General features: G+C 53.1%; 1 protein-coding gene across 1 annotated transcript in view; it reads left to right on the top strand.

Annotated features, from left to right (window-relative positions):
* GMPS (guanine monophosphate synthase) overlaps positions 1-24,490 on the top strand; it is a 40,567-nt gene extending 16,077 nt beyond the window's left edge. Inside the window, exons 7-16 of the mRNA XM_068144866.1 lie at positions 1,282-1,447; positions 3,130-3,281; positions 4,496-4,669; positions 6,321-6,426; positions 8,977-9,092; positions 10,837-10,962; positions 13,272-13,387; positions 15,371-15,501; positions 18,576-18,748; positions 20,621-24,490. Of these exons, the coding sequence (XP_068000967.1) occupies positions 1,282-1,447; positions 3,130-3,281; positions 4,496-4,669; positions 6,321-6,426; positions 8,977-9,092; positions 10,837-10,962; positions 13,272-13,387; positions 15,371-15,501; positions 18,576-18,748; positions 20,621-20,722 (1,362 nt within the window). The 3' untranslated portion in view covers positions 20,723-24,490. The remainder of the gene's footprint in view (positions 1-1,281; positions 1,448-3,129; positions 3,282-4,495; positions 4,670-6,320; positions 6,427-8,976; positions 9,093-10,836; positions 10,963-13,271; positions 13,388-15,370; positions 15,502-18,575; positions 18,749-20,620) is intronic.
* Positions 24,491-24,895: the final 405 nt, after the last annotated feature.

The raw sequence follows: 24,895 nt of genomic DNA, 5'->3' as shown, positions 1-24,895 counted from the left end.
GATCTGCACAGCTGCATCTGAGCTGTTTGTGAACACTTCCCCCCCCCCCCCCCCCCCCCAGAGGCCAGACCTAGGTGTGGTAGTTTGAGGCTGTGCCTTTAAAAGTTGTTCACAGCTCTTGAACAGGAAGTGGTGAAATTGTAAACAAATCACTCTTGGGGGTGAAAAGGAAATAATGATAGTTCTGATCAATCCCATTGGAAAGAGGAGGGACTTAAGCTAGCCAGGGAAACAATTTCTCTCTCTTCTCACTTCCTTGGGCTGGGAGATGCTAACTTTGTGCTTCTGCTTGACCTTAATGACAGCAAGCTGGGGGCAGGAGTTGATCTGTTAGAGGGTAGGAGAGCTCTGCAGAGGGACCTTGCCAGGCTGGACAGATGGGCAGAGTCCAAGGGCAGGAGATTGAACACATCCAAGTGCCAGGTTCTGCGCATTGGCCACAGCAACCCCATGCAGTGCTACAGGCTGGGGTCAGAGTGGCTGAGAGCAGCCAGGCAGAGAGGGACCTGGGGGTGCTGGTTGATGTAGGCTGAACATGAGCCTGCAGTGTGCCCAGGCAGCCAAGAGGGCCAATGGCATCCTGGCCTGCATCAGGAAGAGTGTGGCCAGCAGGAGCAGGGAGGTCATTGTGCCCTTGTGCTCAGCACTGGTTAGGCCACACCTTGAGTCCTGTGTCCAGTTCTGGGCTCCTCAGTTTAGGAGGGAGGTTGAGATGCTGGAAGGTGTCCAGAGAAGGGCAACAAAGCTGGGGAGGGGTCTGGAGGGAGCACAGCCCTGTGAGGCTTCTCCCAGGCAGCCAGCACCAGAACAAGAGGACACAGTCTCAGGCTGTGCCAGGGGAGGTTTAGGCTGGAGGTGAGGAGAAAGTTCTGGGTGCCTGGGAGAAGAGACCAACCCCCACCTGGCTACAACCTCCCTTCAGGGAGATGGAGAGAGCAAGAAGGTCTCCCCTGAGCCTCCTCTTCTCCAGACTAAGCAACCCCAGCTCCCTCAGCCTCTCCTCACAGGGCTGTGCTCCAGACCCCTCCCCAGCTTTGTTGCCCTCCTCTGGACATGTTCCAGCATCTCAATGTCCTTCTTGAACTGAGGAGCCCAGAACTGGGCACAGGACTCAAGGTGTGGCTTGCATTCCATTGCAGATGGTAGTTTTGCCTGTAAACACAGCTTCCATTTGCTTCCAGCTGAGCTGCTCTGGCAAAGTCAGTGTTGGGGGGGAGGGAGGGGCAGATTTTCAACCCCAGAGCACCTTCTGAGGGCTTTTCTTTCCTTTCTGCCCCCAAGGTGCTGCTGAGCGGCGGTGTGGACTCCACGGTGTGCACTGCCCTGCTGAACAGAGCCCTGAACAGGGACCAGGTCATAGCTGTGCACATTGACAACGGCTTCATGCGCAAGAGGGAGAGCCAGGCTGTGGAGGAGGCCCTCAAGAAGCTTGGCATTCAAGTCAAAGGTACCAGGGAGCTGCTGAATCCCACCTGAGACCGCTGAGGCCAGGGCCAGGCTCCTAAGAAGTGAGCCTGGACTCTGCTGGGTTTCGTTTCTGCCCAGCCAGGAGAGTTGGTTTGTGCCACGTAGGGAAGGGCTGGGGATGCCAGGATCACAACCTGGGGGAGGTGGGAAGGGACCTCTGGAGATCACCCTCTGCTCCAGCAGGGCACCCACATCAGCTTGCCCAGCAGCACAATGCCCAGGGGGGGTTGGAAGCTCTCCACACCAGGAGACTCCACAACCTCTCTGGGCAGCCTACTCCAGGCCTCCAGCACCCTCACACCAAACAACTTTCTCCTCCTGCTCAGGTGGAACCTCCTGGGTGCCACTTTGTGCCCCTTGCCTGTCTCTGGGGACTATCTGAGCAGAGTCTGGGCCCAGCCTCTTGGCTCTGTAGCAGTTACAGTCACAATTACTTTGTCCAGGCAACTCTTTTTTCTTCCTGGAACTTCCTTGTCTGGAGACTTTCAAGACTCACCTGGATGTGTTTCTGTGTGACCTGCCCTGGCTGACCCTGCTTTGGCAGGAGGGTTGGACTTGATCTCCAGAGGTCCTTTCCAACCCCTACCATTCTATTATTATACTCACCTCTCCTCTGAGGACAGCTTGAGGGAGTTGGGGTTGTGCAGACTGGAGAGGAGAAGGCTCCCAGGAGACCTAATTGTGGCCTTCTAGGATCTGCAGGGGCCTCCAAGAAAGCTGGGGAGGGACTTTTGAGGGTGTCAGGGAGGGATAGGACTGGGGGGGATGGAGCAAAACTAGAAGTGGGGAAATTGAGATTGGATGTGAGGAAGTTGTTCCCCATGAGGGTGGTGAGAGCCTGGCACAGGTTGCCCAGGGAGGTGGTGGAAGCCTCCTGCCTGGAGGTGTTTGCAGCCAGGCTGGATGTGGCTGTGAGCAACCTGCTGTGGTGTGAGGTGTCCCTGCCCATGGCAGGGGGGTTGGGACTGGCTGAGCTTTGAGGTCCCTTCCAATTCTGACAGTTCTGTGATTCTATTTACTACATTTTCAGTGGGAAAATCTCTTGTGTTGCACTCCATAGACCAGAGGCTGCCAGGGGGAATCTCTTTGCTTCAAACACTGCTGCTGCAGGTCATGGTGCTGCTGGGAGATGCCAAAAGAGCCTCCCCACTGATCTCTCTACATCAAGATCCTCTCTGAAATTAAAGAGGCATAATAATAGTTCCCTGAGTCAATGGTGCAGCATTTAATTTGGGTTGCAGAAAGGGCCTTGGGGGAAATACCATCCTGGAAGCCACTTAAATAAAGCAAGTAAATTATAGTCCAAGAGGGGGAAGGAGGAACTGGAACTTTCACATGCTTCCCTGGCCTTAGCATGTGGGAAAAGAACACACCACCAAACCCCAAGCTGCCCTCTAGCACAGGGTAATAAGGGCAATAAAATACTTTTGTTACACTCAGTTCTGGAGGTATTGAGCTGGAGGCCAAAACTGGAATGGTTTTCCTTATCTCTCTTTTCAAAGCAATAGTCTGAAGCTTTTGGGGGCTTTGTTTTGTTTCTTTAGGGCTTTGGGGGGGACCTTCTCGTTTGTAGGTTGCTTTGTTTGTTGTTGTTGTGAACCTTGCATTAAAATCTTGACTTGCTTTTCCCTCTCTCCCCCAAATTCCTGCCCTTTCCTGCAGTGGTGAATGCAGCTCATTCATTCTACAATGGTACAACAACTCTGCCCATCTCAGATGAGGACAGAACTCCAAGGAAAAGGATTAGCAAGACCTTAAACATGACCACAAGTCCTGAAGAAAAGAGAAAAATCATTGGTGACACCTTTGTGAAGGTAATCTTCTCCTTGGAGTCATTTGCTTGCTTTGTTCTTGCCCAGGGATCCATATTGGGCCCAAGGCTGTTTCATAGCTTCATGAATGATCTGATCAAGGGCACCCTGATGAAGTTTGCAGGTGAAGTGGGGAGGCTGACACTCCAGAAGTGAGAGGATGATCTGGACAGGCTGAAGGAATGGGCCAGCAAGAAGCCCAAGGAGTTAAAGGGGGACAAGGGTAGGGTCTGGCAGCTTCAGAGCAGGAGACTTCACAACCTCTCTGGGCAGCCTGCTCCAGTGTTGTGGGACCCTCACAGTGCAGAAGTTCCTCCTCATGTTGAGGTGGAACCTCCTGTGCTGCAGCTTACATCCATTGCTCCTTGTCCTACCCCAGAGTGCAGCTGAGCAGAGCCTGTCCCCTGCCTCCTGACCCCAGCCCTCAGATATTGATAGACATTGATTAAATTCCCTCTAGGTCTTCTCTCCAGACTAACCAGCCCCAGCTCCTTCAGCCTCTCCTCACCAGGCAGTGTTCCAATCCCCTAACCATCCTCATAGCCCTCTGCTGGACCCTCTCCAGCAGATCCCTGTCCCTCCTGAACTGAGGAGCCCAGGTCCCTCTCCCCAGGGCTGCTCTCCAGCAGATCCCCTCCCAGCCTGTCCTGCTGCAGTTTATTCTTCCTCCCCAGCTGCAGGACTCTGCTCTTGTCCTTCTTGAAGCTCATTTGGTTCCTCTGTGCCCAGCTCCCAGTCTGTCCAAGTCTCACTGGATGGCTGCACAGCCTTCAGGTGTCTCAGCCAAGCCTCCCAGTTTGGTGTCATCAGCAAACCTGCTGAGCAGCCTCTGTCTGTTCCCTCATCAAGGTCATTGATGAAGATGTTGAGCAGCACAGTCCCAGCACTGATCCCTGGGGAACCCCACTGGTCACAGCTCTCCAGCTGGACCTGACACCACTGCTCAGCACTCTTTGAACTCCATCTTGTAAGCAGTTGCTAGAATGAGGCTTCCTCTTGGTTCCTTTGCAGCTGGGTAGCATCACTTGGGTGATTTGTCCTCTTCCTGCAAACCTCTGACAGCCAAAAAGTCAATCACAGTATCACCAAGGTTGGAAGAGACCTCAAGGATCATCAGGTCCAACCTGTCACCAGAGAGCTCATGACTAGGCCATGGCTCCAACATTGGCCTGCTCTGCTTTGGTTTATTTGCTTGCCCTCTTCTCTCCATTTCACAGATTGCCAATGAGGTTATTGGAGAAATGAACCTGAAACCTGAAGAGGTTTTCCTAGCTCAGGGCACCCTCAGGCCTGATCTGATTGAAAGTGCTTCCCTGGTTGCCAGTGGCAAAGCTGAGGTCATCAAAACTCACCACAACGACACGGAGCTGATTCGCAAGCTAAGGGAAGAGGTAAAGGAGGCTGCTGGGGTAACCACCTGGCCCTCACAGGTGGGAAGCTGGCTGCCAAAACTCACCAGCTCCTGGGCTTTGCTGCTCTGACTGCCTTGTGTTGATGGGACCACATCCTGCTGAAGCCCTTCAGAGTCTGTTGTCACACCCTGCAGTTCATTTTGCTTCTCTCCTGTTGCTGCCTTTGTAGAATCACAGGATGGGTTGGAAGGGACCTCCAAGAGCATCTAGTTCCACCCCCACTGCCATGGGCAGGGACACCTCACACCAGCACAGGTTGCTGAGGGCCTCATCCAGCCTGGCCTTAAACATCTCCTGGGAGGGGGACATCCACAACCTCCCTCCTGCCCAGGGAGGTTGTGGTTGTCCTCCTCCCTGGAAGTGTTCAAGACCAGGTTGGACAGGAGAAACTTCCAGGCAGGAGGCCTCCACAGCCTCCCTGGACAACCTGTGCCAGTGTTTCTCCATCCTCACTCTCAACAATTTCTTCCTAATCTCCAGTCTCAGTCTCCCTTCCTCCAGCTTGAAGCCATTTCCTCTCATTCTATCACAATAAAGCCTTGTCAAAAGCTGGGAGAGTTGTTAGCTCTGCACTGGGCATCCATCACAGTGCAGGGGAAAAAATAGCAGCCCTGGATAATCAGGGAAGTGTTAGGGTTGGAAGGAACCTCAAGGATCAGGGAGTTTCAACCCCCCTGCCATGGGCAGGGACACCTCACACCACAGCAGGTTGCTCACAGCCACATCCAGCCTGGCTGCAAACACCTCCAGGGATGAAGCTTCCACCACCTCCCTGGGCAGCCTGTGCCAGGCTCTCACCATCCTCCTGGGGAACAACTTCTTCCTCACATCCAATCTCAGTCTCCCCACTTCTAGTTTTGCTCCATCCCCCCCAGTCCTATCCCTCCCTGACACCCTCAAAAGTCCCTCCCCAGCTTTCTTAGAGTAGACAAAATTGTTTGAGTGTTGTCCAGTACTGGATGCTGAGGAAGATGTCAGCAGACAGCAAGTCCAACCAGCAGCCCAACCCCGCCATGACCATTAAACCATGTCCCAGAGTGCCATGGCCACACATTCCTTGAATACCTCTGGAGATGGTGACTCCACCACCTCCCTGGGCAGCCTGTTACAATCCCTGACCACTCTTAAGCATGGTGAGTCCTCTTAACTGTATAATAAAGTAAGGAAGAATCAAGAGGAGCCATCCCAGAAGCCTGTTGCAAGGTGCTTGGTTGCTGGTAAGTGGCCAAATAGGAGAGAAGTTAAACCCTTACTGACCTACACTGCTCTTAAAGCTCTTTTCTAGCCAATAAGGTTTTATAGTTCATATTTTGAAGGCTTCTAGAGTGGTTTAAACATCCAGGGAAGAGAAGTGAGTCCTGAGTGCAGCCAGAGCAGGCTTGGCCTACAGCTAGATCCACACTGAGCCACTGATGCTTCTGGCAGGACTTCTGCCTTCTTTTCATCTCTGCACTGTTTCCCCAAAGCCCTCATCCACCTCTGCTTTGCTTCCCAGTGTTTGTGTGGCTGCTGGCACCCAGGGCTGGGGAAAGCAGGACAAGGCTGCCTGCCACAGCCTAAACATCTGGGGGCTTTCTGTCTGAGTGTGGAAGCTGGAGTGACAATTGCTGTTTTGTTCTCTTCTTTGAAGGGCAAAGTAATAGAACCTCTGAAAGACTTCCACAAGGACGAGGTGCGAGTGCTGGGCAGAGAGCTTGGCCTTCCTGAGGAGCTGGTCTCCAGGCATCCCTTCCCAGGTAGGAGCCTTGGCTTGTGCCACTCAGTGAAGGGCTGTGGATCCCAGAAGCCCAGCCTGGTGTGGGTGGAAGGGAGCTCTGGAGCTCCCCCAGCCCAAGCCCTGCTCCAGCAGGGCACCCACAGCAGCTTGCCCAGCAGCACAGTGCTCAGGGGGGGTTGGAAGCTCTCCACACCAGGAGACTCCACAACCTCTCTGGGCAGCCTGCTCCAGGCCTCCAGCAGCCTCACACCAAACAACTTTCTCCTCCTGCTCATATGCAACCTCCTGGGTGCCACTTTGTGCCCCTTGGCCTGTCCCTGGGCACCACTGGGCAGAACCTGACCCCAGCCTCTTGCCTTCCACAGGTCCTTTAGTTCTTGCTGAGCATTGCTCAGCTCCCCTCTGGGGCTGCTCTTCTGCAAGCTCTCAGCCCCAGGGCTCTCAGCCTTTGCTCCTCACATAGCTGCTCCAGGCCCCTCAGCAGCTTTGCAGCCTCCCCTGGACTCTCTTCAGCAGTTCTCTGTCTCTCTTGAGCTGGGGAGCCCAGAACTGTCCCCAGGACTGCAGCTGTGTCCTAACCAGAGCAGAGCAGAATGGAAGTAGAGCCTTGCTCACCCTGCTGCCCACACTCTTAATGCTCTCCAGGAGACAATTGGCTGTGAGGGCATGTCCCTGGGCACCACTGACAAGAGCCTGGCTCCATCCTCTTGCCCCCCAGCCTGTATTGAACAGCACTGAGAATCTCCTGCCAGGATTTAGGATGTACATAACCTGGAGAATAAATTTCTGTTGGATCCTAAAATTTACCTGCAAAGAGGAAGAAATAGTGAATTTGTTAGAACCCTGGAGTGGGTTGGGTTGGAAGGGACCTTCCAGATCATCTATTTCCAGCCCTCCTCTAGCCCCGGTTGCTCAAGGCCTCATCCAACCTGGCCTTGAACACTCCCAGTCTTGGAGCTTCCACAACCTCTCTATACAACCTGTTCCAGTGCCTCACCACCCTCCAGGGGAAGAATTTCCACCTAATGTCTGACCTAAATCAAACTACTTCCAATTTGAAGCCATCAGCCCTCACCCTGGCACTCCCAGCCCTTATCAGAAGTCCTTCCCCAGCTCTCTCCTGGAGCTCCTTCAGGTACTGGAAGCTGCTGTAAGGTCTCCCTGGAGCCTTCTCTTCCCCAGGCTGAACAAACCCCAACTCTTCCTTAAGAGTCAGGACAAGATTGAAGAGCAGCTTCATTCTGTGTCATGACTGAAGGATAAGCTCTGTGCCTGAGTTTGCTTTTAGCTGTATTTTGAGTTTGGGTTTTTGAGTTGTAGAAGCCAGGAAGGATCAGTGGAGTGCAGCTGACTGCTGCCTGAGCCCTCAGATGTCTCTTCCATGAATGTCCTCTCTCTGCCTGCCTCTCCAAGGGCCATTTGCTGTGTTGATGATGATGGCATGGAAAATACCATCAGTTCTTCACCCCAACCCATCAGAGTGCCTGGCAGAGCCAAGCCCCACATCCCTTGGGGTGGATTCCTCTGCCTGTTGGAAGGTTGTCTTGCAGGCTGTGCAGCAGTCACTGGCAGCATGTGGGCTGTACTTGTGTACTAGCAGCCCCTCAAATGCAAGGAGCTGCCTTCAGACCTTGCCAGCAAACTAAATCTGCCTTTGTGTCAAGCAGCTAAAAGGTCAAATAGCCATCAGGGGTCTGTAAAACCAGCAGGGATTCAAGTGTGTGCTGGAACCAGCTCTTTCATCCCTGTTGCCTAGCAAAGGGAAGGAGGAGGCTCCTGTTTGCTTTGCCTTGCCACCCACTACAGAATCAGTCACACAGTGGTAGGGGCTTGGAAGGGACCTGGAAAGGTCTTCTAGGTGATGCTGGGTTGACAGTTGGATCTGATGATCTTAGAGGGCTTGTCCAGCCTTCATGAGTCTAGGAAACACTGAGCCAAGTTGCCTGGGGGGGTAGCAGAGGGCAGTAGGCTGTGCTGTGATCACAGAATCACAGGGACAAAGTTTTCCCTCTGTTCCCCTGGCACCTCCTCTGCTCCAGCTTGCCCCCAGTGCCCCTGGTGCTGTCCTTGCACATCCCTGAGCAGAGCCTGGCTCCAGCCCTGCACATCTTGATCCCCAGCAATGAGGGCAGCCCTCAGGCTCCTCTGCTCCAAGCCCCAGCTCCCTCAGCCTGGCCTCACAGGGAGTAGCTTTGTGGCTCTGAGCTGGGCTCTCTGAAGCAGTTCCCTGAGGCCCTTCTTGAGCTGAGGGGCCCAGAACTGGACACAGAATTCCAGATGCAGCCTTCACACTTCACCAGCTGCTGCTTTACAGCACCAGCCAGGTTTAGGGGTGGATAAAGAATGCTTAGATGTACCAAACAGAAGCAGAAGGAACTGGGGTTTGCGTCTTGTGGGGTGCTAAGGCAACAGAAGGACAGGAACCATGCCAAACCCTTGGCTGGACCTGGTGACTGACCTGCAGCTCCAGCTGCTGGCACATTTTCAGGTGCAAAACAGCTCTTTTGTTGTGGTCATTAAATATCCTGGGGCGGGGGGGTTTGTCCACTTGTTTTTCTTTCCCTTGCAGGGCCTGGCCTAGCAATCAGAGTGATCTGTGCTGAAGAGCCTTATGTGTGCAAAGACTTCCCTGAAACCAACAACATCTTGAAAATAGTTGCAGATTTTTCTGCCAGTGTGAAGAAGGTACCAAAAGTCCTGACTTGTGCTGTGTGGGGAAGGAGTGAGCTTGCTCTTCAGTGCACTGAGGCTTAAGCTGCCCAAAAAAGGAAGTCTGAAACCACTTTGTGCTCTTGGAGGGGGTAATTTGTTCCACTGCAAGCCACCTGAAGCCATCCTGTGTGGGGACAGTTGAGGCTTTTCCTGCCATGGTTGGTTAAAGGGTTAATTAATGGCTGCAAAGGGGAAGCTTTTACACCTTTCAAACAAGAAATCATCTTGGTTTAGTTAAGCTGTCTCTAGATGAGGATTCTAATCACACAGAATCAGGGAAAAGATGTTTTTTCCCCCCTCCCTGGGAGAATGTTCTGCCAATCACTGAAGCCTGAATGGAAGTGCAGGAGCTAGTGCCAAACATCCTGGATAAAAACATGGGGTTGTTAAGGGATCTGAGAGCTGAGCACCATCAGCTAGGTGTCCTGAGCTTTGTGATGACACTGAGCTCACTTCAGCTAAACTGCAGGCGGGTGAAAAGTTGTTAGCAGAAGCCTGCTCTAAAGCCTGAGTTCAAAATCACAGAATGGTGGTGGAGGTTGGAAGGGACCTCTGGAGATGGAGTCCAAGCCCTCTGCCAAAGCAGGGTTCACCTAGAGAAGGTCACACAGGAGCACATCCAGGTTTGGTTTGAATAACTCCACACCAGGAGACTCCACAACCTCTCTGGGCAGCCTGCTCCAGCCCTCCAGCACCCTCACACCAAACAACTTTCTCCTCCTGCTCACATGGAACCTCCTGGCTGCCACTTTGTGCCCCTTGGCCTGTCCCTGGGCACCACTGAGCAGAGCCTGGCCCCAGCCTCTTGCCCCCCAGCCTTTGTCTCTTGCTGAGCATTGCTCACCTCCCCTCTGGGGCTGCTCTTCTGCAGGCTCTCAGCCCCAGGGGCTCTCAGCCTTTGCTCCTCACAGAGCTCCAGCACCCTCACAGCAAAGAAGCTTCTCCTCATGGTGAGGTGGAACTTCCTGCATTCTTGTTTGTGCCATCCCACCCACTGCTCCCTGTCCTTGCTGGCTTGCATGGGCTGCTGCTGGCTAATTAGCTCTAGGCTAATGGTATCAGACTGGGGAATTAGTGCAGTGGAGGGAGCACAAACAAAGGACTTTTGCTGCCTGGTTGCTGAAGAAACCAGCCAATGCTGTTAGCTGGTGATGTGGCAGCTTCTGGTCACACACATGTGTGTGCTAGATCTGACCATACCTCTGGAGGCTTGTGTTCCATCTAAACATGACTTTCAAAACACTGGAGGCAGCAGTTCCCTGAGAACTTGTGGAATGCTAAGGCAGCAGAACAGGAGGTTGCTTTGTTCTGCACCTGAAACCCACAACCAGGCCTTTCTTGAGGCCAGGCTGGATGTGGCTGTGAGCAGCCTACTGTAGTGTGAGGTGTCCCTGCCCATGGCAGGGGGGTTGGAGCTGGCTGAGCCTTGAGGTCCCTTCCAACCCTGACAGTTCTGTGGTTCTCTAACCAAAATGCCAGTGAAAGAGAGGAGCTTCACCTGTGGCCTTGGAGAGCTTCAGTCTGGGCTGCAAATCTCATCAAATACATTTGATCTAGCAAATAGCTGTTGTTAAAATTCAGTGGCAAATGAGAGGGGGGTTTTAAATAGGTGGGTAGGTGTGGGCTGAGTCTTAGTAGCTTGGTGATTTGACTTGCACTGAGTTCTGCTGGAGGCTTTAATTTAATGAGGATTTGCTTCCCTGCCCCCTCTGCACAGCCACATACTTTGCTGCAGAGGGTCAAAGCCTGTACCACTGAAGAAGACCAAGAGAAGCTGATGCAGATCACCAGCCTACATTCACTGAATGCCTTCTTGTTACCCATCAAGACTGTGGGAGTGCAGGTAAAGTGGAGTGCTTCCAGGGGGGTTCTGCAGGCTGCTGCCTGGCAGGGCCTTGCTGCTCTCAGAGTGAAAATCAGGGGCTTGGGTCAAGAACAGCAGCTCCCAGTCACTCTGGTGCCTGGGCTGTTGTCACTTGTCACTGCCCAGCTGTCAAGATCCCTGACTAGGCCCTTGAGTAGATGCCAAGTGTTGTGCTGGAGGATATCACTGAAGTTGGATGGTGCTGGTCACTTCTGGGCTTCATAGCTACAGAATGCATCAGATTGGAAGGGACTCTTACAGGACAGCTTGTCCCAACCCCCCTGCAGTCAGCAGGGACATCTCCAAGTCAGGAGCTCAGGACCCCATCAAGGTTCACCTTGAACTTTCCAGGGATGGAGCCTCAGCCCCCTCCCTGGGCAGCCTGTGCCAGTGTCTCCCCAGCCTCCCTGTGCAGAACTTCCTCCTGGTGTCCAGCCTAACTCTGCCCTGCTCCAGTTTCAAACCATTGCTCCTCAGCCCCTTCTGAGCAGTCCCTCCCCAGCCTTCCTGGAGGTCCCCTTCAAATAGTGAAATTCAGCTCTGGGGTCTTTCTGGAGCCTTCTCCTCTCCAGGCTGAACAGCCCCAACTCCCTCAGCCTGTCCCCACAGGGGAGGCTCTCCAGCCCCCTGATCATCTTGGTGGCCTCCTCATGGATTTGTCCTTCTGGGCTGGACACAGTACTGCAGGTGAGGTCTCACCAGAGCAGGATGGAGTTGGGGAATCACCTCTGTTGGTCTGCTGGCCATGCCTGTAGACCTCTTTAAGGCTCAGGAGTCCTAGAAGGTGGTCCAACAGAAGCCTGCTTCCCACACTGGCACATGCTTGCTGCCCTTCCCTGCATGTTTGGAATTGAACTCCCATTCACAGATTGCACCTGGTTGGAAGGGAGCCTCAAAGGTCATCTTGTCCAACTCCATCCTCATCTTTGAGAGGCAGGGAACCAGGGCAGTGAGGAGCACTTGGATCTCTGCCACATTTCCTACTTCCACTCTCATTTTTGTGGGCTGTCCTTGGGTGGCAGAAGCACAAAGCAAACCCAAGTGCTGAGCTGGCATCCTGATGGGGTCCTGTGCAATCACTTGGAAGATCTCCTTACTGAGCAGTCCTAGCTGTGAGGTAATGTTGTGCACTCTCAGGATTGAATTACATCAGCTGCCTCATCTTGGGAGCTCACTGCAGCCAGCTTGGGTTGCTGTTTCACACAGCAGTGTCACCAGCAGGCTTCTGTGCTTTGTCACAAGACTTCCTCAGAGGCTGGCATGAAAATAACCAACACACTGTCAGTCCCTTCAGCAAGGCTTGGATCAGCAGTAGTGTGGCCAGCAGGTCTGAGGATGTGATTGAGTCCCTTCACTTGACACTGGTGAAACCACACCTCCAATACTGGGTGCAGTTTTGGGCCTCTCACTCCAAGAAGGTCATTGAGGGGCTGGAGTGGGTCCAGAGATGAGCAACCAAGCTGGGGAAGGGCCTTGAACACAAGTCCCTGTGAGGAACAGCAGAGGGAACTGGGATTTAATCCAGAGAGGAGGAGGCTGAGGGGAGACCTCATCACCCCCTGCAACTACCTGAAAGGAGGCTGGAGCAAGGTGGGGGCTGGTCTCTGCATGCAACAAGTGACAGGACCAGAGGACACAGCCTCAAGGTGCTGCAGGGGAGGTTCAGGTTGGACATCAGGGAAAAATGTCTTCATAGGAAGTGTTCTCAGAGATTGGAACAGGCTGCCCAGGGAGGTGGTGGAGTCACCATCCCTGGAGGCATTTGAAGGATGGCTGAGGGATGTGGTTTGGTGGTAGTGGGTGGGATTGTGACCTCTAGGCAAGATGTTGGCCTTGATCTCAAGGGTCTTTTCCAACCTCCAAAGCTCTATGATTCTATACTCTGGTCACCTTAGATTCATAGAGTGGGTTAGGCTGGAAGGGACCTTAAAGATCATCTAGTTCAGCCCTCTCCCCTTTCACACACCCATGGGAGCTCAAGAGGGATCTGTTTTACTCTGGTTTCTCCTTCCCTTCTTATCTCCCAGCATCTTGATCTCGCAGGCTCGATGCCTGCTGAGTGTTGGCACACAGGACATGCTCCTGTAGCCCCCAGGATAAGGGGAGAGTATTCCCAGGCAGGGAGGTCCCTCTCTGCCTGGCTGCTCTCCAGCCACGCTGTCCCCAGCTGGGTGATGGGTTGGACTGCATGATCTGGGAGTTCTCTTCCAACCCGGTCGATTCTATGATTGGGGAGCATTTTGGCAGCTCAGTTCCTGCTCAGCTCTCACCCTTCTTTCCATTCCTAGGGTGACTGTCGTTCCTACAGCTATGTCTGTGGGATCTCCAGCAAGGATGCTCCCCACTGGGAGTCTCTCATGTTCCTTGCCAGGCTCATCCCACGCATGTGCCACAACATCAACAGGTGAGTGCCTGGAGTTCTCTTTGTCAACAGATGGGACTTGAGACCTGCCCAAGCATTCATAGGCTGCACTGGATGATCTTAGAGGTCTGTCCCAAGCCTCAGTAGTTCTGTGATTCTCCTCTTTGACCTAGGGTGGGGGTTTGGTGTATGTTGGCTCATACAGAGGTCACAAATGCACAGTAAATCAAAGCAGACACTCCAGAAATTAGCCTAGCTTGATGATCTTTGAGGTCTCTTCCAACCTTGGTGATTCTGTGAAATTAGAATCACAGAACTGTCAGGGCTGGAAGGGAGCTCAAGGCTCAGCCAGTTCCAACCCCCCGCCATGGGCAGGGACACTTCACACCACAGCAGGTTGCTCACAGCCACAGCCAGCCTGGCTGCAAACACCTCCAGGCAGGAGGCTTCCACCACCTCCCTGGGCAACCTCTGCCAGGCTCTCACCACCCTCATGGCCAACAACTTCTTCCTCACAGCCAATCTCAATATCCCCACTTCTAGTTTTGCTCCATCCCCCCCAGTCCTATTCCTCCCTGACACCCTCCAAAGTCCCTCCCCAGCTTTCTTGGAGCCCCCTGCAGATCCTGGAAGGCCACAATGAGGTCTCCTGGGAGCCTTCTCTTCTCCAGCCTGCACAACCCCAACTCCCTTAGTCTGTCTCCAGAGCAGAGCAGCTCCAGCCCTCTGCTCCTCCTCGTGGCCCTTCTCTGGACACCTTCCAGCACCTCCAGATCCTCCCTGGCACAGAGGCTCCAGAACTGGACTCAGAGTTCCAGCTGTGGTCTCAGCAGAGGGGTAGAATCACCCTGCTGGACCACACACCTCTCTTCCTGATTAAAGAACATCCAGAACAACTTCTGCAAAGCCTCCTTTGAAAGCTTCCAGGCCTGCTGATGAGCTGTGGTGTCACACAGTATTTTTTTTTGCTCTGTGTCAAAAGAAAAGGGAATTCCAAAGCTGGGCACTTTGCATCTCAACTGAGCTCTCTTGTGACTGTTCATTTTTCTAGCCTTGTGCAGCCATAACTTTTTGCCAGCAACTGCAGTTGGGCTGATACTCAACCAGCTGTGGAGAAGGCAGCTCCTCCTTGCCTCTGCTCTACCAGCTGATAATTGCTTATAGCAAAACTTCTGTCACATAAGTGACACCTCCTGAAAAAGGCTTTCTTGAAGGCAAGATCTTCAGCTGCATGATGCTGCTGGGAAATGACTACAGAAGGAACAAAAGAAGGCATAAAGCCAGGACTGTGTGAGCCAGCTCCAAGGCTGTGCATTGCTGCCTGCACTTCAGGCTCTTTGGGGCTTAATACTAACAAGGTCACCACAAGCCAGCTCTTATGGCCAAGAAAGCCAATGGTCTTCTGGGGTGCACTGAGAAGAGTGTGGGCAGCAGTTCAAGGCAGGATCTCCTCCCTCTTTACACTACCCTGGTGAGGCCACAGCTGGGATCCTGGGGCCAGTTTTGGACTCCCCGGCTCCAGAGAGACAGAGAACTGCTGGAGGGAGTCCAAGGGAGGCTGCAAAGCCTGGAGCAGCTCTGTGAGGAGCAAAGGCTGAGAGCCCTGGGGCTGAGAGCCTGGAGAAGAGCAGCCCCAGAGGGGAGCTAAAGGCTGGGAGCCTAGAGGCTGGGGCCAGGCTCTGCTCAGTGGTGCCCAGGGACAGGCCAAGGGGCACAAAGTGGCAGCCAGGAGGTTCCATGTGAGCAGGAGGAGAAAGTTGTTTGGTGTGAGGGTGCTGGAGGCCTGGAGCAGGCTGCCCAGAGAGGTTGTGGAGTCTCCTTCTCTGCAGACTTTCAAGAGTCTCCTGGCTGCATTCCTGTGGGAGCTGCCCTGTGTGCCCCTGCCCTGGCAGCCCTCCCCTGCTGCCATTCTGTGATTCCCTCGTGGTAGTTTCTCTCTGCAGTCCCAAGGATGCAGTCTGCAGACCATCTGTGTTCTCCCAGGCACACAAAATGGGGTTTCCTGCCCTCCTCTTTCTTTTCCAGAGTTGTGTATGTGTTTGGTCCACCAGTCAAGGAGCCTCCCACAGATGTCACCCCCACCTTCCTGACCACAGGAGTCCTCAGCACTTTACGCCAAGCTGATTTTGAGGCTCACAATATTCTCAGGGAGTCTGGTAGGTACTTGGCCTCACCCTCTGGAGCAGACTCTTCTTCAAGCCCCCTGCAGACCTCTCTGGGTGCAGATACTGTGGTGCTGTCACAAGTCTACAAGCTGCTTGACTATCTCCAGGAGTGCTGAATGAATGGCACGAGGGGCAAGAGCCTTTGCTCAGAGTTGTAGGAGCTGGTGGCTAAGGGGCAGTATTTGTTTGGCTTTCTGCTAGCAGAGTTCATTCTAGGGGATTTGGGGGCAGGGGGGAGAGGTTGAGCCTTTCCTCTGACACATCACCAAGCTCAGGGATGTGGTGCTTCACTGCAAACTCCTGCAGAGTTAGCTTGCTGAAAGTCAGCCAGGCGAGTTCCCTGCTGAGGAGCTCAGCTTTGCCTGAAGGAAATAAACTGTGAGGAACCCTGGCAGAGTTTCTCAATTAGGGATTTTTTTTGTGGAAAGAAAAAGTGGTTCTCCTCCCCATCTGCTTTGCCCTGGTGAAGTCACATCTGAGCTACTTGGTACAGTTTTGGGTTCCCCCAGTTCAAGAGGGACAGGGATATGCTAGAGAGAGTCCAGGAGTGGCTGCAAAGCTGATGAGGGGCCTGGAGCATCTGAGAGCCCTGGGGCTGAGAGCCTGAAGAGGAGCAGCCCCAGAGGGGAGCTGAGCAATGCTCAGCAAGAGCTAAAGGCTGGGGGGCAAGGTTCCCTGTGAGCAGGAGGAGAAAGTTGTTTGGTGTGAGGGTGCTGGAGGCCTGGAGCAGGCTGCCCAGAGAGGTTGTGGAGTCTCCTGGTGTGGAGAGCTTCCAACCCCCCCTGGGCACTGTGCTGCTGGGCAAGCTGCTGTGGGTGCCCTGCTGGAGCAGGGGTTTGGACTGGGTGAGCTCCAGAGGTCCTTTCCCACCTCCCCCATGCTGGGATTCTGTGCTGCTGATGCTCACTACCTGTGGTGTTTTCACCTGTCACAGCAACCCAAGTTAAGCAGGCAGCAAGGCTTCAGAGCCCAAGGAGCCATCCATCCCCTGTGGTGTGGCCCACAGGCAGTGGCTGGGACTGCCACAGTGCTGAGCTTCACTCATTGATAGTTTATCTTAATTACCTTTGCCAATGCCTCCAGTGTGGGAAGCAGCTCCTCAGCCCTGCCTTGTGTGTTGGAGACACCAAGTCCCAGCAGCTCCCTGGTGGTGTAAATCCTCTTGTTTGCAAGGCTGCCTGACCATCCTCATCTGTGCAAAAAATAGGCTCCAAAGGCTGAGGATAACACTGTCAGGAGTGTTGGTAAAGCTGTGGCTGTGTCTCGTTAACTTGGGGTCACACTTGGCTCTGTGTGAATGAAGCTCCTAAAAATAAGCCTTGAGTTATTTAGTGAGAAAAGGCTCCTGGTGCCAGCAGCTCAAGCCTGGTGCTAGGGGAGGGTGAGAGCCTGCCTCAGCCTTAGACCAGCTCTGCAAGCTGCCACACAACCCAGTCTCAAAACCTCAGAGCTATGAAGTGGGGCAGTGAGGGCCCCTGTGGAGTGGCTTTCAGGTGGAGGTAGTGAGAAAGGCACCACACAACTGAGAGAGGGTTTTCTGGAGTTACCTCCCAACCAGCAGCCACTGGAAGAGGCTTCTCCTGGAGTTGTTTGGACTTTGGTGATCTTGGAGGTCTTTTCCAACCAAGACAATTCTGTGTCCATGGGAAAGAGATACCTGGGAATGACCTTTCTTGGGGGGTTAAGATGGGGATAGGTCAAACCCCATGGTGGTGTTAGGTGGTGAAGTAGGTCTTCAGAGAATCAGGGAGGAGTCAAGGCTGGAAAAGACCTCTGAGATTAAAAGCAACCCTTACCCCAGCACTGCCAGCTCACCACTAAACCATGGTCCTCAGCACCACATCTACACAGCTTTGGTATCTCTTCAGGGGTGGGGACTCCACTGCTGCTCTGGGCAGCCTGGAGCCAGGGTTTAAACCACTCTTTCAGTGAAGACATTGTTCCTCATGTCCAGCCTAAACCTCCCTTGGGGCAACCTGAGGCTGTTTCTTCTTGTCCTATCACTTCTTCCTTGGGAGAAGAGACCAACCCCCAGCTGGCTCCAGCCTCCTTTCAGGGAGTTGTAGAGAGCCAGAAGGTCTCTCCTCAGCCTCCTTTTCTCCCAGGTCCCTCAGCTGCTCCTCACAGGACTTGTTCTCTGCAATTCAGTTGCATTCACAGGGAATTACAGGATAGCAGGGATGATTGAGTTCTCTTCTGCATGCCTATAGACACTGAGGATCATTTTAAGTCTCTTTCAGTAGTGTCCTGTGCAAACAGATACAAACTGAACCCCAGGAAGCTCCACCTCAACAGCAGGAGAAATTGCTTTGCTGTAAGGGTGATGGAGGCCTGGAGCAGGCTGCCCAGAGAGGTTGTGGAGTCTCCTCCTCTGGAGACATTCCAAACCCACCTGGATGTGTTCCTATGTGCCCTGCCCTGCTCTGGCAGGGGTTTGGCCTCAATGATCTCCAGAGGTCTCTTTAGTGACACTGTGAGCAGCTTCAGTGTGCTGCACAGCACCGAGGGTGACGGTCAGCAGGGTGGAAGCATTAGGAGGGGTGAGGGGTTTGGAGCACAGCCCTGTGAGGAGAGGCTGAGGGAGCTGGGGTTGCTTAGCCTGGAGAAGAGGAGGCTCAGGGGAGACCTTCTTGCTCTCTCCAACTCCCTGAAGGGAGGTTGTAGCCAAGTGGGGGTTGGTCTCTTCTCCCAGGCAGCCAGCAGCAGAACAAGAGGACACAGTCTCAAGCTGTGCCAGGGGAGGTTTAGGCTGGAGGTGAAGAAATTCTTCCCAGAAAGAGAGATTGGCCATTGGAATCACCATCCCTGGAGGTGTTTAGGAAGAGCCTGGATGAGGCACTTGGAGCCCTGGTTGAGTTGATCAGCTGGTGCTGAGTGATAGGTTGGACTCGATGATCTCTGAGGTTATTTCCAAGCTGGTTAATTCTACTTTTATTTCTAAAAGAGATGCCAGGAGGTGAAACTATGGAGTTTGAAGTGCAGGTGGGAAATCCCTGTGAAGCTTCCCTCAGCTTTTGTGTCTCTCAAAAGCAACTTCCTGCTCTTGGTGCCCCTCCTGCCTGCAGGTTACGCCGGCAAGATCAGCCAGATGCCGATCATCCTGACGCCGCTGCACTTCGATCGGGACCCCCTCCAGAAGCAGCCTTCCTGCCAGAGATCTGTGGTCATCAGAACGTTTATCACAAGTGATTTCATGACTGGGATTGCAGCAACCCCTGGTAATGAGGTTCCAGAAGAGGTAATGTGGGGTTTGCAAGTTTCTCTTCACCAGAGCTAGCCTGTAGAGCTGACTCCTTTGGGCTTCCTTCCTTCTTTCTTGGTCGCTTGTCCTGCCTTTGCCTTTGTGGTTTGTTTGGCCTCTTTCATGGTGTTCATTAGGAAGAATATCCAGCAGCTGTCTCTCAGGATGTGCATTTCAGTTGTACCCAGGTGCTGGCCAGCAAGTGCCTCACAACATGAGGACAGTCTAGCCTGGTCCTCACAATCCCTTTATGTTCCCTCATTCATAGATTGATAGAATGGTCTGGATTGGAAGGGATCAAAACCATTGTGAAACCTGTGCCCATGGCACCTGGGGCCATGGTTTAGTGGCCATGGTGGTGCTGGGTTGCTGGTTGCACTCAAATGAGCTTAGAGGTCTCTTCCAACCCCAAATAATTCTCTGATTCCATGAAGAGCTGCAGCTAGCACCAGCAGCAAGCTCCAAATGTAACTGCAGAGGAGATGAGCCTAGCAGTTTTAAGTTGATTTCTTAATTGGTGGCAAGGTGCTGATGGCTCCAGGCTCAGCCTCTCTTCTGCCTTACAGTAGGAAAGTTTGGGGGCTTGTGGGTTTCTCTTTTTTCAAGCTCTTCTCAGGTAGTTTTCATCAGGTCTGGTTTCCAGGCTTGCTTCTTGTGAAGGGCCTGAAGCATATGACCTGCAGAGAGTGTCTGAGGGGGCTGGGAGTGTTCAGGCTGGAGAAGGGGAGGCCAAGTAGAGACCTCAGCTTGCTCTACCACTCTCAGAAGGGAGGTTGGAGCTAGAGGGGGGCAGCCTCTTCTCCTTGATGACAAGAGACAGGCCTAGAGGAAATGGTTCCAGGCTGCACCAGAGGAGGTTCAGGCTGGCTGTTAGGAATTTTTTTTCTTCACTGAAAGGGTTCTCAAACATTGGAACAGGCTGCCCAGGGCAGGGGTGGAGTCACCATCCCTGGGGGTGTTCAGGTGTCCTGTGGACCTGGTGCTCAGGGACATGGTTTAGTGCTGGGTTGAAGGTTGGCCTGGATGAGCTTGAAGGTCTGTGAGGAGAGGCTGAGGGAGCTGGGGTTGTTTAGTCTGGAGAAGAGGAGGCTCAGAGGAGACCTTTTTGCTCTCTACAACTCCCTGAAGGGAGGTTGTAGCCAGGTGGGGGTTGGTCTCTTCTCCCAGGCACCCAGCACCAGAGCAAGAGGACACAGTCACAAGCTGCACAGGGGGAAGTTCCTCACAGAAAGAGAGATTGCCCATTAGAATGGGCTGCCCAGGGTGGTGGGGTCAATGTCCCTGGAGGTGTTTAAGACTGGATGAGGCACTTAGTGCCATGATTTAGTTGATTAGATGGTGCTGGGTGATAGGTTGGGCTTGATCATCTTGAAGGTCTCTTCCAACCTGGTTGATTCTGTACTAGTGCAGGGTTGGGTGATGGGTTGGACTTGATGATGAGGGAGGTCTCTTCCAACCTGGTTGATTCTGTACTAGTGTAGGGTTGGGTGATGGGTTTTACTTGATGATCTTGAAGGTCTCTTCCAACCTGGTTGATTCTGTACTAGTGCAGGGGTGGGTGGTGGGTTGGACTTGATGATCTCAAAGGCCTCTTCCAACCTGGTTGATTCTGTACTAGTTAGGGTTGGGTGATGGATTGGACTTGATGATCCTGAAGGTCTCTTCCAACCTGGTTGATTCTGTACTAGTTAGGGTTGGGTGATGGGTTGGACTTGATGATGATGAAGGTCTCTTCCAACCTGGTTGATTCCGTATTAGTTAGGGTTGGATGATCAGTCGGACTTGACGATCTCAGAGATCTCTTCCAACTTGTTGGATTCTGTGATTCTACTACTTCTGGTTTGTGTTTGTTTCTTCCCTCCCCAACAGGTTGTGTTAAAAATGGTGGCAGAAATTAAGAAGATCCCTGGCATCTCTCGGGTGATGTACGACCTGACGTCGAAGCCGCCGGGGACGACGGAGTGGGAGTAACTCCCTCGGTCCCGGGGTTTTGTTTTCTATCCAAGTACTGTGTGCAGGCTAAAAGAAAAGAAAGAAATCATATCAGAAACCATTCCCAGTGTTGACATGCAGTACTGTGAAAGAGTGACTGGAGCTGCTACATGGCATCAGATTTCCTCTCCTGGAGCATCGCCCTGCAGTGCTGGAGGCAGCGAGGAGGTGGGGCTGAGGATTTGTACGGGTAAATAGCGGCGGTGCGCAGACAGCTTCCCACTGCTTTCCTCTTGGCCTTTTCTCTTACCCATTCTCCCAGCCCTCTTGTAACTGTCCTTCCAGTCTCTCTCTTTTTTGGGTTTTGGGGTTGTTTTTTTTTTGTATGCTGCAGTTCATTTCCTCCTCCCCCCTCCTCCCCACGCCCCCCTGCCCGGATTCTCTGTGACCAAGCCCTTTTCACCGGATTTCCTATGAATAAATATTTTGCCAAATTGGAGCAGTGGAGTCGTGGAGCTGCAACCTGTATCTCTTGTGTGCTGTTCATAGCCTCTTCTCTGTTCTTTAACCTTTTTCTTTAGCCCAAGGGCAATAACCCTTGCAGCTCCCAAAGGAGCAGAGCTCAAGCGTTAGGACCTTCACCTCCCGCCTGTCTTTCTGTCCCGGCTCCCTCCCGCAGCGCTTGCTGGGCACCGGCTCCCCTCTCCCTGCACACTTACTGCCTGTGTGCTCACACCAGATTCCAGACATGGCTTAGCTCTGGGGGCTCTGCTGTGAGAGTACAAGTGGGAGTGCAGTTGGGAAGCTGTTGCACCAGAGCTGCTGGCTCTGCAGATCCTCTCTTCTGTCCACCCCAGTGCCCTGGCAGCCCTGCTGCCCTTCTGCTTTCTTCCACTCGGTGGTGGTTTGTTTCCCACACTTGGTAACAGTTCATTTCCTGTGTCTTTGCTTTGACAAGGATTTGGGGTTGGGTTGGTTTTTGCTTTGTATGTGTTGTACTTAGCTTGATCTTGAGGATCATTCTAGTCCTTAGTGTGGGGTTGTGGTGTGGGAGGAGACTCAGCCAGCCCCCGTAGATGCCTCCTGTCATTTGTATACAGCTGTCGATGTAGTTAAGCAATAATCTGGGAGGTGGTTCCTGTGGACACCTCTGCTGTCCTGATCCCCTGAGGCAAAGCTGTCTCCAGCCTCCCCTGAGAGTTCTGAGCATGTCCTGCCTCTGCTGTCTGTGCAAGCAACAGTTCAGTTCTGCCCTGAGCAGCTTGCTGAGGTCATGCTTCCAGCTCCACAGCAGGACCCTAGCCCTGTATCCAGGCTCATCCCTCTCATCCCTTATTTTGAACTTCAGCAGCTGCTTTGCATCCAGCTGCAGCATCACCAGAGCAGTATTGGGGTCAAATATTTGCTTTAAACTGTTCAAGGACATGGAATATTTCATGGCTGGAGCTACTTCTGTTTCCACTTGGCTGGATTTGTGAACTGGAATCATGGTTGGAGGGGTTTGAGTGCAACCAAGAGAACCTTGAGCGGTGTCCTCTTGCTCTTTGGTTTGCTGCCTACAGGTTATGGCCATGAAGTCGAATTCCTGCTTCCAGGAAGGGAGGGAACTTGTGTGAGTTTCTTCTGTGTCTTTGGGTGGTGGTTTTCTTTCTCTTGGGGGAGGTGATGTGACAACCTCTGCTCCTTGAAACCCTTCGGGGATGCAGGAGAGAGCAGTGGACCAGTGGCCAGGAAACTGCCTCCCCCTCACAGCCCTGCTCCTGGCACCTTCTGTAACTTGGCCAAGTTGGTCTTAATCAGTATCTGAGTTAGCTCCTTTCTAAACTGGGGGTAGCAATTCTCACCCACCTCAGGCTTCACCTCCTTGAGCCCTGGGGATGAGCTTTCTGTGAGGCAAGCAAAGTGTTGCCGAGGCGAGTGTTCCTTCCCTGCTGGATTGTGATCTAGGCAGAGCTGTTGGTCAAAGCCACTGCACATCAGTGCTTGCTGGGGCAGGATTCTGCTGCCCACACAGATGTTCCTGGGAGCTCCTCTCAGCAGAAAGCTCCCTGGTGGAGTGATGGCCTCGGAGCACACGTGAACACCGGGGTGGAAGGAGCTGAGGGGAGCTGCTCTCATTCCTCTGCTGGCATCTCAGGTGCAGAGGGTGTGATGGCAAGAAATGGGGCTTTGTTCTTTTGATGCCATGACAAGAAATGAGTCTCTTTGGGTGTGCTGCAGAAATCCTTCACCCTTCCCATGCTAGAGCAGCTGTTGCTTATTGTGAGTAGGTTTGTTCTTGCTGCTGCCGCTGCCACGGGCTTGGGTTGCCTTGACAGCAAAGAGGCAACAGAGAGAGGATTACTCAAGGACATGAAACACCTCCTGAACCTCTCTGGAATTTGAGGCAGTTGGTATCTCTGTAAATAAATCTGCAGAATATAGTCCCACAGTTGTGGTGTATCTCACAGGAGACCTTGTGTGGTGTGATGGTGATGCCCCTGGGGCTGGGGGTTGCAGCAGCTCCTGGAGCTCTGGAGTGTGACCTGCAGCACAGCTCAGCAGAAGTCTTTTCTTCCCTGTGTGTGGCTTGGAAGTCCTCTTGGCTACAGGTGTTAGAGCAGGTCCAGAGGTGATCAGAGGCTGGAGCACCTCTCCTGTGAAGACAGGCTGGGAGAGTTGGGGTTGTTCAGCTTGGAGAAGAGAAGGCCCCAGGGAGACCTCAGAGCAGCCTTCCACTACCTGAAGGGGCTCCAGGAGAGCTGGGGAGGGACTTTTGACAAAGGCATGGAGTGACAGCATGAGCTGGGGGTCTGTGCCTTAATATGTCACAGATGAGGGCAAATGGCTTCAAACTGGAAGAAGCTGGGTTTAGATTAGACATGAGGAGGACCTTTGTGAGGATGCTGTGGCACTGGCACAGCTTGTCCAGAGAAGCTGGGGAGGCTCCAAGCCTGGCAGTGTTGAAGGCCAGGCTGGATGAGACCTTGAGCAACCTGGGCTGGTGGGAGGTGTCCCTGCCCATGGCAGGGGGTTGCAACTGGATGACTTTTAAGGTCGTTCCCACCCCAAATCATGCTGTGATGTCTACCTGTGTCATGTTTGACCTTCACTTTCACCCCTCCTCAAGCACCTGGGTTGCTTTAGTGTCTGTAATGAGGTGGAGCTTGGCAGCAGTTCCTCTGCTCTTCAGGAACATGCTTGGGGGGTTCTAAACCCAGAGGTGGAGCTTGGCAGCAGTTCCTCTGCTCTTCAGGAACATGCTTGGGGGGCACTTAAACCCAGAGATGGAGCTTGGCAGCAGTTCCTCTGCTCTTCAGGAACATGCCTGGGGAGCTTTTAAGCCCAGGAGGTTTGCATATTGATCATCTGAGGGCATAAACTATTGCACTATGATCAGGAGGAAGTGAAATTGGTGACCTTCAGCTCTCTTCCCCCTGTCAGACAGCTGCAGAGCTGGTGGCTTGCTCCTGGGAAGGTTGCTGTGGCCATCCCCAGCAGTTCCTGGGGGGGTCTGGATGGAATCCCTGTGCATGGGCCAGCCAGGTGTGGAAAGAAACACACTGCTCAGTTCCCCTTGCTTTCAAAGATGATTAGTTAGCACCTAGGTTACAAACTAATGAAGCTGTAGCTGCCCTGGCCAGTTGTTCACCTGGGGTCTCCAGTAAGTCATGTCAGTGAGGTAGAGGAGTTGGGGGTGGGTGGGGAGGGAGAGCACTCCCCCTCCAGTCTCAATTTTTAACATTTCTTCTTTTTTTTCTGCTTGTGAAATGATAAAGTACTGTGAGCCTTAATTTTTATCCACAAATAAAGATAACTATGTTTGAACCTTGGGCTGCCTGCTTTTGGTTTCTGGGTTGGTCTGTGTTTGGTGTGGGGTGTGTTTTGGGGGGGGGGGTGGTTTGGAGAGTCTGGTTTGGGTTGAGGAAGCTGCTTTGTGGCCACCCTGCTGGGGTGCTCTTCTCCCTGTGCCTTGTTTGTGTGCTGCTGCACTGTGCTGTGTTCTGCCTAAAAAGATGTACAAAACCTTTCTTTGGCTTTTTTTCCAGCAGAGAACTAATCAGGAGAGGTGGTGGCGGCCCCATCCCTGGAGGTGTGCAAGGAGTACACCTGGGACCTGGTTGAATGGCCATAGGGGAGTTAAAATCAGAGCATTGGAAGAGACCTCAAGGCTCAGCCAGTCCCAACCCCCTGCCATGGGCAGGGACACCTCACACTACAGCAGGTTGCTCA

Source organism: Melanerpes formicivorus, unplaced genomic scaffold (genome assembly GCF_026170545.1).
Source record: "Melanerpes formicivorus ecotype bairdi unplaced genomic scaffold, bMelFor1.0.p_v2 SCAF_12, whole genome shotgun sequence".
Lineage (NCBI taxonomy): Eukaryota > Metazoa > Chordata > Aves > Piciformes > Picidae > Melanerpes > Melanerpes formicivorus.
Note: the sequence above shows the minus strand (reverse complement) of the source record. Positions and strands in the feature narration are given on the sequence as shown.